The 13,449-nt window shown below is 38.8% G+C and overlaps 1 protein-coding gene across 1 annotated transcript in view; it reads left to right on the top strand.

The window, feature by feature from the left end:
* LOC112125929 (dystrophin-like) overlaps positions 1 to 13,449 on the top strand; it is a 1,989,526-nt gene that overhangs the window by 861,782 nt on the left and 1,114,295 nt on the right. Inside the window, exons 25-29 of the mRNA XM_026648920.1 lie at positions 528 to 683; positions 3,416 to 3,586; positions 6,147 to 6,329; positions 6,632 to 6,766; positions 8,280 to 8,429. Of these exons, the coding sequence (XP_026504705.1) occupies positions 528 to 683; positions 3,416 to 3,586; positions 6,147 to 6,329; positions 6,632 to 6,766; positions 8,280 to 8,429 (795 nt within the window). The remainder of the gene's footprint in view (positions 1 to 527; positions 684 to 3,415; positions 3,587 to 6,146; positions 6,330 to 6,631; positions 6,767 to 8,279; positions 8,430 to 13,449) is intronic.

Genomic DNA, 13,449 nt, shown 5'->3' with positions numbered 1-13,449 from the left:
TGATCTAATTTGCATCCAAATGAATATACTCCCATGGGCAGATCCAGCAGCTGGGAATTGCCAGAGCAAAGCATCACACAAGCCTCCCCACAAGGCTGTAAAATGGGTAGCATACAGCCACCCACAGGGGGATAATTCCTGTGATAGTCAAGGAAGATGGCTTTACAAACCATTTGTAGCACCAGAGTGGTGCAAAGGGACCGAATCATACTGAAGAATTGAGCCCCATGCCTCTTAAATATTATGCCATATTATAATTCTGTATAAATGTTATTAATTCTTTTTTTTTTATCTTGCATAGAAAAGCTAACCATTTAAACTCATTTTAAGACTGTTCATCCTTCTACTCTGTATTTTGCATAATATTGTCTGTTAATTGTGGTCATTTCAATAGAGATCTGGACCAAATACAAACATAGTAGCAGAATATTTTATGCTCTTATTTTATTGGACAGTTTTATAGAAATGGCATATCTGTAACAGCATCTGCATGTGTTATTTTCATAAACCGTCTACTATTCCTTTAGGCCTTAGTAAATGATATCCAGACAATCCAGCCCAGTTTGAACAGTATTAATGAGGTTGGGAAGAAAATGAAGAATGAAGCAGAGCCAGAATTTGCTTCCAGAATACAGACAGAACTAAAAGAACTCAATGCTCAATGGGAACACATTTGCCAACAGGTACTGAGTCTCTTGCTGTGACTGGTTCTCTTTTAATTAACTTTCAGATTTCTCATTGGCATAATTCCTCCCCCTCTGTGCATAGCCAGTCAATGTGAGAAAGAATCTAGACATTTTTGGTTCAAGCTAATTAACCTTCCATTATACAAAGTTTATCTAGCATGTAGAAATATGTGCAAAGTAGATATATTAAACTATGCAATTTAGTCTAGCTGTACATCTTATTGCTGATGTAAAATTAGCTCTTTACAATATAGATTTTTTTGCAAAAAGATTTCCATCTGTCGACATATAAACTTCTGCACTGAGTAAGTTTTTATTAAAACAGTTCTTTTGCTTCTGATATTTTATTATACTGACTAGTAATTCTCAAGATCAAGTCCTTCTAGTTTTCAGAATTCAGTAACTTAGAATTATAACTGATATCTACCCGTCCATTTAAATTAGTGTGTCACAAGTGCCCACAAATGTAAAGGACAGGTGGTATGCAGTATTGACCTGAAAGGATAAGTGTTTTATTTTGACTATGTTCATGGTGAACCAGTGATATTTACCCATAAAGAAAACACATCAAACAGCTAGCAGTCGTCAGTGTAAAGTTACCACTTTGTATAATATGACTGCTAATGGCATTACAAAATATAGATAATCCTTTACAGTGTATAGTATTGTATAATAGGTATTCTACTAATGTTTCACTTGTTTTAGCTTTAGTCCTGTTAAATCTGAGATATTTTAAGCTATTTTTGTTTGTGTACACTTAAAACAAGTCCCCATGTTTACATATTGAAACTGTTGATGACCTCAAGAGGGTCTGAAGTTTTCTAAACCTTTCTTAAAACACAGAAATACAATGATTGTTTTGTACTTTTTTGTTAATATTAAAATTGGCAATTTTTAAAAAGGGATCTCTCTATTTAGTTCATTATAAATCATTCTATTTGGATTGACCAATCAGGATCCATTCCCGCAAACTGAATAAAGCACTCTTTCTTTGCTCTGGATTGTCTTATATAAAGAAAACTGAAGAAAAATATTAAAGATGATCCATTCTTCTTTAAAGAATTTTAATGAATCCACTTCAGCATCTCTTGGCAGATCATTGCTTTCTTCTTACTTACAGTGGCAGAACTGTTCAGCTTTACAGATCCCACGCCCTGAGAACATATCTCTCTCACTCTCAAGCTGCTTTTATATTAAAAAAAGAATTTGAAAAATAATGCGACTATAGTGAGCAACCAGCCCACGATTGTTTTTCAGTGTTATGCATTCTGAATGGTGAATGAAAACTCTACAGATTTCCATACATACACTTTTAACGGTAGTTAAAATTAACACAAACCAAAGTACCTCAGGTTTTAAAATTAGATTCTGGCCCAGTATTGCCACTTGTCATACGTCACTTACCCATGCTGCTGAGAGTGAACCATACAATGCCTTTCCATCACCTCTGTCACTGGACACTTCTTGCCTTTTATGCTGAAAACAAACAAACAAACAAAATTTCTGGTGAATTTGATGTCTTTGCCATAAAAAGCAAACCTTCACCGTGAGGAACTGAATGTCCTGTTCTACTTACTCTTAGCCATATTTAAACAAGAAAGTAAGGAATGTTACACAACAGATTTAAACTTGAGGTATATTTCACTAAACACTCTGTTGACAAACCATACTACCATTATCCTCTATAGAGCCAACAGTTTAAAGGTTTCCATTGCATGGATAAATATCTGAGGCAGATTAACAAAATAATACATTGCCCTGTCTGTTTAGAGATTTTTCAGCAGAAAATCTTAAAACGTTTTACGAAAGTGGGAAAATATGTTTATCCCCATTTTATAGAGGGAGAAATTGAGGCATGGATTGTGTAAGTGACTTTGCTGTTGCAGAATGGTTTAATTGTATCTGTCGGGTTAACAAGTTTGTAAAAATTACTGCTGTTGTAGTATGCTTCTTGGAAATCTGGAAAGCACTTACTTGGCCCAGTTCCACAGTCCTTTCTCAAAGAGGTCCCTTTCACTAACCTGCCTTGGAGCTTTTAGTTGTTTATTTTTATTGTGCAGTATTGATGTATGTAGAACTTGTTTTAAAGATCTGCTTTCTTTAATATCTCATGTACTGCTTGCTTACAGAAATTCTAGTTAAAATTCTGCAGGGGGAAAACGCCTCTAAGTTCTTGATGATAAAACTTGTGGGTGATTGGGTTTTTTTTTTTTTTTATGCCTTGTATGATATTCTTGATGTAGTATTTCTATCTAATATGCTGATGATGATCAAAGTATACATTGCCAGTGGGCATTCTTAACATAGTAACTTCAATGCTAGCTATTAAATACATATAAGAAGTGCATATAAAAAGCATTTCAAACTGCAGGCATTTTTTTAAAAATGTGAGGAAAATCTGCTAAGATTACTACATATGCATGCAGTGTGACCTGCACCTTTGCAGATAAGGGAGACTTGCCAGAGAGCAATCATGTACTCTTCCATAAATCTTATTTGGCCACTTGAAATGTTATCTGTTATGGGGCTGCTGCTAAACAAGATGCAACTTTGTGCGCCTTGTGACTCAAAATAGGTACTTGTTAGGCTTCAACTTTTTTTTAAAAAAAACAATATTTATTTGATTCATTGTTAGCATCTGTAGTTTTTGCTTTTTACAATGATGATGACCTTTATTTTTGTGCAGTAGAAGCTTATATCAAATACCATTTCATGCTTCTTTCTTAAAGGCCTATGCTAAGAAGGCATCACTAAAAGGTGGTTTGGATAAGACTGTTAGTCTTCGAAAGGATTTGTCAGAGATGCATGAATGGATAACACAAGCTGAAGAAGAATACCTGGAGAGGGATTTTGAGTATAAAACACCAGATGAATTACAGAAAGCGGTTGAGGAACTGAAGGTAAAAGGCAGACTGACTGGTTTAATTTATGTCTGAAACTCTTTTTTGAAGCCATCGCTGCACACAATCTGTTTGCTCATTTAAAAGAGTTGCTTTTTATATCTAGTTGGAAAATCTGAAATTTGAAGTGATAGGTGGCTTAAAGTAATTTGTTTCAATTTAGAGTCTGTTGAAAGATATTTAAATCTTCACAGTATTCTGTTGCTACAGGGTTTGGTTTTTTTTTTCCCCCCATTGCTTTATTGGATTTTGGATTCTTTGCAGTCTGAGCATTAATTTAATTAAGCAATAATTTCCAAAGAATCAGTTGTTAGCAGTAGTTAACCACTAGATAATTACTTGATAAATCAGGGTGAAATCGGTTTGATTGTTTAACTATTACATTAAGCAGAGAGAGACTATAATTTAGGACTTGAATTCAGGTGTTGTGCATTTATGATTTATTTATGATTTATTAGTGTATACTCTAGATCAACTGCAAGACATGGGCTTGATGCAGGAATTTATGGTGTGGGTTATGCAGGAGATGATTGTAATGGTCACTCTGGCCTTAAAAAAAAATCTCTTTGTTAGGCAGAGGGTTTTATGGAAGCATGTACCCCTGCAGCTGAAGAGTTTTTCTTTATCAGCTGATAGAAAAGAAATCATGTAAATTCCTAAAGAAATCAAAATGGGACAACAGTGATTTGCCGTGAATGAAATGTAACCCCATATTAAAAGTCAGCATATGCTATTGGGATATAATTAATATGCGGAAATATCTATATTACAATAGTTCATGGCACTTTTACATTACACTATCCATTGAAACAGGCGTAGTAAGACAAATTATGTAAATTTCCCAGTGAAATGCAGAGAGAGTTTTTGGCCTAGCACAATACTTCATAAATATAAGAGAATAAAATCCCATTACTGAAGTCTGCACATACAAAACATGCAATTTTTGACCAGATATAAATAGACTTAAATAATTGCCCTTCCCTCCCTTACTTTGATCATATCTTGAATACAAATTCTAACTAACAAGACATATATTAAAACCTCCACTACCATTCTTGTCTGATACTTGTACTTACCCGGACAGTACTTTTACATTACTGGGCAAAAAGATAATTCTCAGCCTAACATGGCTCAAAGGAGAGGCAGGTAGGAAGGAAGGGCATATTCCCATCTGCCATATCCATTGGCACATGGAGAGGGCCCAGAGATTTGGGGAAAGCATTCAAAACCTCCTGAAAGGATGTTGTAGCAGATACATTCCTCCTTTTGTGCTGAGAAGCTCCAGGAGGAATTCCTCTTGAACCTCCCACTGGGGTGGTGCAGAGCTACACTACTCCAATGGGGTACAACCGAGCCCATAGGTCCCAGTCCTGAAAAGAATTATGCAGGTGTTTAACTTTAAACATGTGAGTAGTTTCAAGACTCCACTGGGACTTATGTGCTTACCATTAAGCACATGTCTAAGTCTTTGCAGGATCAGTGCCTCAATCTGTAAACATTTTGGGGCAGGGAACTGTTGTCTTGCATATCTGTAAAGGACCCGGCATATTAATGATATAATATAAATAAACATTACCTTATTATTTTTAGTAATGGCACAGTAATGTCTAAAAGTACCAGTCACAATCAGGACCCCATCTGCTGGGTGTTTCACAAGCCCCTAAGGAGAGACACCTTACCTGCACTGAGGATCTTGAATTTAATTAAAGTAACTCCTAACTAATGAGAGTAACAAACAATAGGAGGGAAAGAGAGCACAGATGAGGGTGACAGTAATTAGTTGTGATTACATAGGCTAACAATGAGGGCGGCTTGGTGGTTAAATATGGTTTAATTATTTTTAAAATTCCCTATTAAACTGTGGTCCTCTGTGATTGCCTAACATTTGCATTTCTTTCACCTTTCTAACTGGGATCACTGCTCACTTCTTACTGCATCTTCTTCCAAGACCAAGCCATGTTCACACCTCAAGCCTTCCATGCTCCACTGTTACCCCAGACAGTGCTATTGCATGAGGGAGGGATTCTCTCCCTAAATCCTCAGCTCATTCTGGAGATGAGTGGGATGATCCAAAGAATGCTCACGCTGAAGCTCAAATTTGAAATACAGCTGTGACTGGGGTCCTAGACAGAAATATGATTTTTTTTTAATCTCCCCAATTGACTGTGCACTGTTAAAGTTGGTTAGTTGAATTTATTTTGAAGTAACACAAAAGATGTTTTAATCTGTAATGTGAAGTATTGCAACATTGATGCCTGAAGCATTTTCTCAGCAAGTATATTATTGAAATTTTGTTTTGTTTTCTCACTACTCCAAAAGATTCAGTCGTTCTATATTGTGTAACACATTTATTTGTTATTCATGATAAACGTGTATGTTGCCTCCAAAATGAAAACAAGATGAATAAATTTTCATTGCACTATCAAAGATGATATCAGCGTGGTTGGGCATTACTTCCTTGATTCTTCTTTCTTTCAACCTAAGTAGAATCTTGATGCAATTATTTGAACTGTGCTTTCTTCTCCACAAGTCAGGACCATTGTTTACTTCTATTTTACAGAGAGCAAAAGAGGAGGCCACACAGAAAGAGGTGAAGGTGAAGCTACTCACAGACTCTGTGAATAATTTTATAGCAAGAGCTCCACCTGCAGCTCACGAAGCCTTAGAAAAGGAACTTGACATATTAATTACAAACTACCAGCGGCTCTGCAGCAGGCTAAATGGAAAGTGCAAAACTCTGGAGGTCAGCTATTTTGTTGGTCTTTAATATTACAACTACTCAAACTGCAAAAATAAGATAGACACTAGCAGATGGATTAGCAGATAATAAACTCTTATCTTTGTCCCCTTTACTACTGTCATGCTAAATAAACTGTGCTCATATTAAGTTGATGTAAATGTAGTTCACAACCACAGAATCAGAATAGTTATCCTGATAGAGCACAGTTATATATTCAGCAACGTCTGGCTAAACATAGTGGAAAAGCAGCTATGATTTTTTAAAATTTTTGATTTTCTATCTAAAAGTAAATTTTTTTTCACCAGGAGGTATGGTCATGTTGGCGTGAGTTATTGTCCTACTTGGAGGCAGAAGATAGATGGTTGAATGAGATGGAGCTGAAACTCAGGGCAACTGAAAATATCCAAGGAGGTGCAGAAGAGATCTCAGAGGCATTAGATGTAAGTGCTGACTTAACTGATATAAAATATCAAGACACATATTGAGTTATACCAACACCATTTTGGAAAACCTTCCGTTACAGATGAAAGAAACCATGAATCTGCATAACTATTTGGGAAGATACAGACTATTTGAAAATCACAAAGTACTACTTGATTCAACAAGTCATAATTTGATTTTAATGTGTGTGCATGTTTTAGGCTGATAACTACCATGTAAATGGAATAGAGTAATCCCTTGTGAAAATACTGATTTCTCATGTATGTTGATGATAATAAAACATATACTCTTAGAAATCCTGGCCCCACTGAAGTCAATGGCAAAACCATCAATGATTTTATCCTTAGGGCCTGGTCCTTTCAGTCTTTATTCATTATTTATGAAGGCAATGGGCTATCTAAGAATTATGTTTTGGTTTGTCTACATGAGGATAAAAGCGCCGCCGCCTGGCCATGGCTGGATCAGGTCAGTTAACTTGAGCTCATGGGGTTTGGGTTGTGGGGTTAAAATGTGCTGTGTAAACATTTGGGCTCAGGCTGGAGCCCTAGCTTTGGGACTCTCCACCCTCACAGGATCTACATAACAATCTTTCAGCCCCGGAGCCGAAGCCCCACAACCTCAAGTCAGCTGATCCAGGCCAATTGCAGGTTTTTTATCCCCGTGTAGACATACTCTTCTTCTTCTCAGTGCATCAGAGTGCAGAATACAATTAATTAATTGGATGGTAACTTTGCACTTGGGCCCGAATCCAGTTAGGCTAAGTCTACACTACGGGGGGGGAGGGGATCGATTTCAGATATGCAAATTCAGCTACGGGAATAGCGTAGCTGAATTCGACATATCTGATCTGACTTACCCCGCTGTGAGGACGGCGGCAAATCGACCGCCGCGGCTCCCCTGTCGACGGTGCTTACTCCTACCTGGGCTGGTGGAGTACGCGCATCGATTCAGGGATCGATTATCGCGTCCCGACGAGACGCGATAAATCGATCCCCAAGAGATCGATTTTCTCCCGCCGATCCGGGCGGGTAGTGAAGACCAGCCCTTAGAATACTTAAGCAAATGCTTAATTTTAAACACAAATCACATTTGATGGGATTAATGCAAGGAGGATGTGATAATTTTATTTATATAATTTTGATTTTCTATTTCAATAGACATTTTTTCACCAAGAGGTATAGGCATGTTGGCATGAGCTATTGTCCTACATGGATGCAGAAAATAAATCAATGGGATTATTCATGTTTAAATTTAAGCACGTGGTTAAGTGCTTTGCTAGACTTGAGGCCTTAGTTGCAAAAGCATTATTTTAGTAATGCATAGTACACAGTACTTTGTGGCATAAATATGAAATTGTTTGATACTTTGATCTGATGTCTGCACTTCAATTGTGTCTGAAATGGAGGGTTTCTTCCTTACACATTAATGAGAGATGAGTGCTCTTCAGACTTTTCTGCTGGTCTGAGAAAAAGGAGAACAAATCGTGATTTTTATGGGTTTTTTTCTTTTCAGTCTTTGGAAAGCTTAATGCGACATCCAGAAGATAACCGCAATCAGATTCGGGAGCTGGCGCAGACTTTAACTGATGGTGGAGTCTTGGATGAATTGATCAATGAAAAACTGGAGAAATTCAGTACTCGATGGGAAGAGCTGCAACAGGAGGTACGTATAATATATCATCCCATTTTTTCATTTTTTACCTTAAATAACTGGCACTTTAGCAGTTGACCTAATTTCCAAAAAAATAAAATTAGCTCCTAATTGTGTAGGATAATTGAAAACAATAAGATACAATATTACTATGCTTCCTTGTATTGTTACTATGCAGTGCACCAGATTGTTTTACTTTAGAAACAAGGGAATTGCTTGGGTAGCCCTTACACTTCAAAATTCAGGTGTCTTCCTTTGAAAAATATCTGTGGTGAATTTAATATTAAAGAGCCCTATTCAGCACTTCTTACTCAGGCAAAACTCCCACTGGAAAGCCAACTGTTGTTTCAAAATTAAATGTCAAGTGTAATATTCTTTCACAAGTATATTTTCTGCCGAGCATGTCATAAAATGAGCACTCATGTCAATAAATAGCTTTGTGGGAAAACTTCAATAAAGAAAATATGTTTAACGTGAGGAGAGTGAAATTTGTGCATCTGACACAGTTCATAATGATTCTTTTTGATGTGGAAGTTGTTCAGTCTGCTTTGACTGAGACTGAACACTTATTACTAATTCTTTGGCAAAACCTACTAAATTCTTTATGCTTTTTACTGAGAAATCTGTTCAGAACACTCTATCTATCTATCTACACACACGCGCGCACACACACACACACACACACACAGAGTTTTAAAATCCTTTTAGTATAAAAAATAAAATAAAAATCATGCTCTGGTGTCGCCAGGAAATATTTTAAATACTATTTCAATTGACAAAATAAGTTTCATTTTTTGAACTAAGGTCTACATGGAACATGTAGTTTAGTTTGAAGGAAAAATATATTTATGAAAGTATGGGGTATGTTTGTAACGGTAGCAGAGAAATAAGCAAGTGATTAAGAAAGGTTTTCTGAAATTAAGTAGGCAAGGTGAAAATCTTGTGACAGCTGCTACTGTGGTTTCTTTTCATTGTCTGACATGAGTAGAAATGTAGGATAGCTAATAAAAAAAAAAATTACAGGTAGTCACAGCTCTTTGTCACTTTCCAATGCCATCCCAGAGTGCTTATTTATCATTCTCATTTTGAAAAGTACCAGAGTTGAGTAAATGAAGACTAAAAATATTTCAGGAATAGAAGAAGTGGCCTGACTTTATTATCCAATTGGACCATCGCTATTATAATGGAGACTAGATTGCACTGGTTACTTTGGTGTTCTGTGAAGGTAAAATCATGGGATTATCAAAAAATATTTTTCATTGCTCTTTATTGAGTGGATCAAACTTACATTAAAGTAAAGTAAATGCAAAACTTTGGTGGGGGAAAAATCAATGAAAATAAGTTAAGTGTGGTGTAATAAGTGTGAGAGACAGCAAGAGAAAAACATGGGAAACTAGACTGCCTTTGCCATGAAAGGAAAATGAATTTTAACTTGCCAGTCTACGGTATGGATCTGTGTTTTATTTGGGAGCTAGACTCTAAGGAGACTTGAGTGATAGTAATTTGGGAGGTCATCAAATCACCATACTTCAAGAAACTTGTAACATGAAGGGTTTGCACATGTAGCCACTTGTGAGCCAGTGTGCTGGTGCAACAGCACCCCCTTTGGTCAGACAGAGCATTGCACAGAGTTTACTTAATCTGGCAGGATGGCCAGTCAGCTCCTTTTCCCTGAGTCTCTATGGTAGTCCCATTCAGGGCTATGAAATGGGTTAGTCTTGCTGAGGTGTGTGGGCTCTTCCCCTTATCCCTGTGGGTTTTGGTACTTGCGGGATTTGGAAAACCCTTTAGTTTTTAAACCTGAGGGATGGATAGGGGAACCCAGACTCCCCACTCTACTGGGTTACAGATCAGGGCCTTTAAACCAGGCAGGGGGAATCAGTCCTCAACAACTCCTCCTGGTGTACCCATAGCTCCTTCCTACCTACCTTGGTTTCTGTCGGCTTCTCCAACCTTTAGATCGGGTCATGCCCTCTCTGCTTGCTGGCAGGAGTTTCCATTTCCAACCTGCTTGCTCCTCTGGCAGCAGCCCCACCCCTCCGCTTCTCAGCTCTTTTATTCTCCCAGCTGCTGTAAGGCTGCCAGTAAGCCTTGGCTGACAGTTCCTGCATTAATCCCTTGGCTGCCTGGCCAGCCTGAGGTACATACACCCCATGACATCACCGTTAATATTAATTGGGATTATGCAAGAGTATTTAGCAGGGTGGGGAATGAACCCCTGAATATCTCATTCGATTCTTTCTCACCTCCAAGTGAGAGCTCGAATTCTGATTTGTAATACATTTGCTCCATTGCTATAAGAGTGTGAGAGAGTAAGGGAAACTTCACTTACTCTTCCTAGTTTTTAATGGAATGATCTGAAATAGAAAGTTATTTTACAAACAAGACAACAGGAGAAAACTTCTTCACTAATAAACTAATATATTCTCTAATTTTTATCTTCTACTGTATCGGATTGTATCATGGGCAGCCAAACAAACCTATTTGCTGAGCTACAGAATCCACCTTTCAAGTCTGAAATCAACCTGTTGTACTGAGCACTGGAAATATTGCTCCTTGAGGGTTTTCTGACCTCTGTCATAACTGACCAGTAGAGGATAAATACTCATTTCCTTTCTCAGACTTTTCATTTTGTTTAAATCCATTGATATTAGCGCTGATGTGCAGCAGTTCCTTCGAATTTAGCTTGGTCTAGATTTGTGTTTCTTTTAGTTTCCAGTCAGTATTGGAATTTGATACTGTTAGTATGCAACTTTATGGTTCATAAATTGAGCAATCAGAATTCAGGGAATTCTAAACATAAAGGTTAAACTCTCCAACTTCACTCAGGTCCCTTATGCATATAACCATAACAATGGTCGGTTCTTATTTCATTATAGCTGGAGCACATTGTGACATGTATAATTAAAGTACTTTAAGGATATGTCTACAGTGTGTAATGTTTAGGGTTACCATCCGTCCGGGTTTCCCCGACATGTCCGGCTTTTGGGTCTTTAAATAGCCGTCGGGGGGAATTTGTAAAAAGCTAAAAATGTCCGGGATTTCCCCCCAGACGGCTATTTAAAGACCAAAAAGCGGCTGACAGTGCAGCCGCGCCGGATTGAGCCGCTCACTTGGGGCCGCTCCGGCAGCAAAAGCCCCTCCCCCGCTTCCCCTGCAGCTTCAGCCCGCCGGTAGCAAAACGGGAGCAGGAGCTGTTTGTGCCGCTACATCCCTCCTTTCTCTCACTGCTCCCCTTCCCCCCTTAGGAAAAAGATTTAAAGGAGCCATGCTCTCTAAACCCCAAAGGAGTTACAAGTGCAATAAAACACCCGCAGCTGGCCTCTGCCAGCCCGAATGTGTACACTGCAATTTTACAGCTCCACAGCCTGATCCCTGTGAGTTTGAGTCAGCTGACAGGGGCCAGCCACAGATGTTATATTGCACTTACCCTAAATATTTGCATTCATATTGCATAGGTTGAATTGACTATAAAAGTTGAAAACGTGGGAAATTAAGCCCTGGGTGTGGAAAAAAAATAATTAAAAGTATCATTAATGAAAGTTGCCAAGTTTTGTTCTGCTCCAACTATTGTACTTTTTTCAAATAAAATTTTCATATTTGAAAATAATATGCATATAACCATAAATGTATGTGTATGGTCAACATAATCTGCTCTGAGCAGTGGCCATTGGTAGTTAATGGATCTTCACCAAACTTATCAAGGGGGAGATGAGTAAAGGAGTCCGAATAAGAAACTATAGGGTAGCTGCCTAGGTCTTTGCTTGGAGTTGCTGGGGAAATAGGTGAATGGGGATTGGTGGTGCTGGAGCTACTGGGAGATGAGTGGTTGCTGGGGCTTCCTAGGTAGCAGAGAACTTCTAGTGAGTAGATGGTGCTGGGGAAAGGAAAGGGATCACTGTGAGGGAAGGTGGGGAATAGAAGGTGCTTTGGGGCGGCAAGTAGATGTTTGGTGTTGGGGCAGGAGGCTTCTGGGTAATAGATGGGTGTTGGGACTGCTGGGGGCAGAAAGCAGCTGAGTGGTAGAAGGTGCCTGACTTTGTGGGATACAGAGGGCTGTTTGGTTAGCAGAGGCGGGGACTGGGGAATGTGTGTTGGGGTGTGCAACTGGCTGCAAGGAGGATGGGTAGGGAGGGAGCTAGGTCTGATGTTGAACTCAGATCCAGCAGAGTGAACAGAGAGATGAGACGACTGGCTGCCTGCTCATGAAGTGCAACTGTGCCCTGTATTAGCCAAAAAGTGGAACTACCTGCATATGTCATTTTCCTTCAGCTAAGTCAGATGGACAAGAATCCAGCTGAAATCTTGGAATGCGTTACAGGGCTGCCAAATGCATGGATATCATGTAAGATACATGACACTTGGCTTCCCTGATCATGGTTTACTGTTTAGTGTTCTCTTGTTCTATGTCTCCTGATGGCACAAGAAAAGACATTGGAAAAGAATTCTTGAAGGCAATTGTATATGAGTTATCACAGTGATACTTTTTGATTATTTTTTCCCCCACGATGCTTAGAAATGTATTCACACTCAGGAATAAAGAAACTATGCAGTAAATTAAGGTTGAAGCAGAGGCCTCAACGATATTGAACTTAATCCTAAGGGGTTTAACTCCCCTCAGTGACTAACTGGCACCAGCAGTGGTCCAACTTCACACCAGTATGGGTAGGCATAACAAGGGGCAGCACTGGGGGAGGCTTGCGGGGGCTATAGCCACCCCAAAATTTACCTTAACCCCTGTAGCCACCCCTTCCAGAGCTGGCAAAAGGCAAATGGCCGAACATGAGTTGCCCAGTGCCACTTCGCTCTGGGGAATCCAAAATGGGTGCCACCTGTGGTTGCTTGGTCTGGGTGTGGCTATTTATTCCAGGAAGCTAATTAGGCTCCTTCTGCTCCTTTCCAAGCAGCCAGTTCTTTTCTAACAATTTCTGTTGCCGGGGAGAAAAGTTCTCTCCCATTATGAGGGACCAAGGAGAAGGGAACATGGAGATGGCATCATCCCAACCTGTACAAGGATCCCTGCGTGTTCATC

Source organism: Terrapene carolina, unplaced genomic scaffold (genome assembly GCF_002925995.2).
Source record: "Terrapene carolina triunguis isolate 2854851 unplaced genomic scaffold, T_m_triunguis-2.0 Scaffold22, whole genome shotgun sequence".
NCBI classification, from domain to species: Eukaryota; Metazoa; Chordata; order Testudines; family Emydidae; genus Terrapene; species Terrapene triunguis.
Note: the sequence above shows the minus strand (reverse complement) of the source record. Positions and strands in the feature narration are given on the sequence as shown.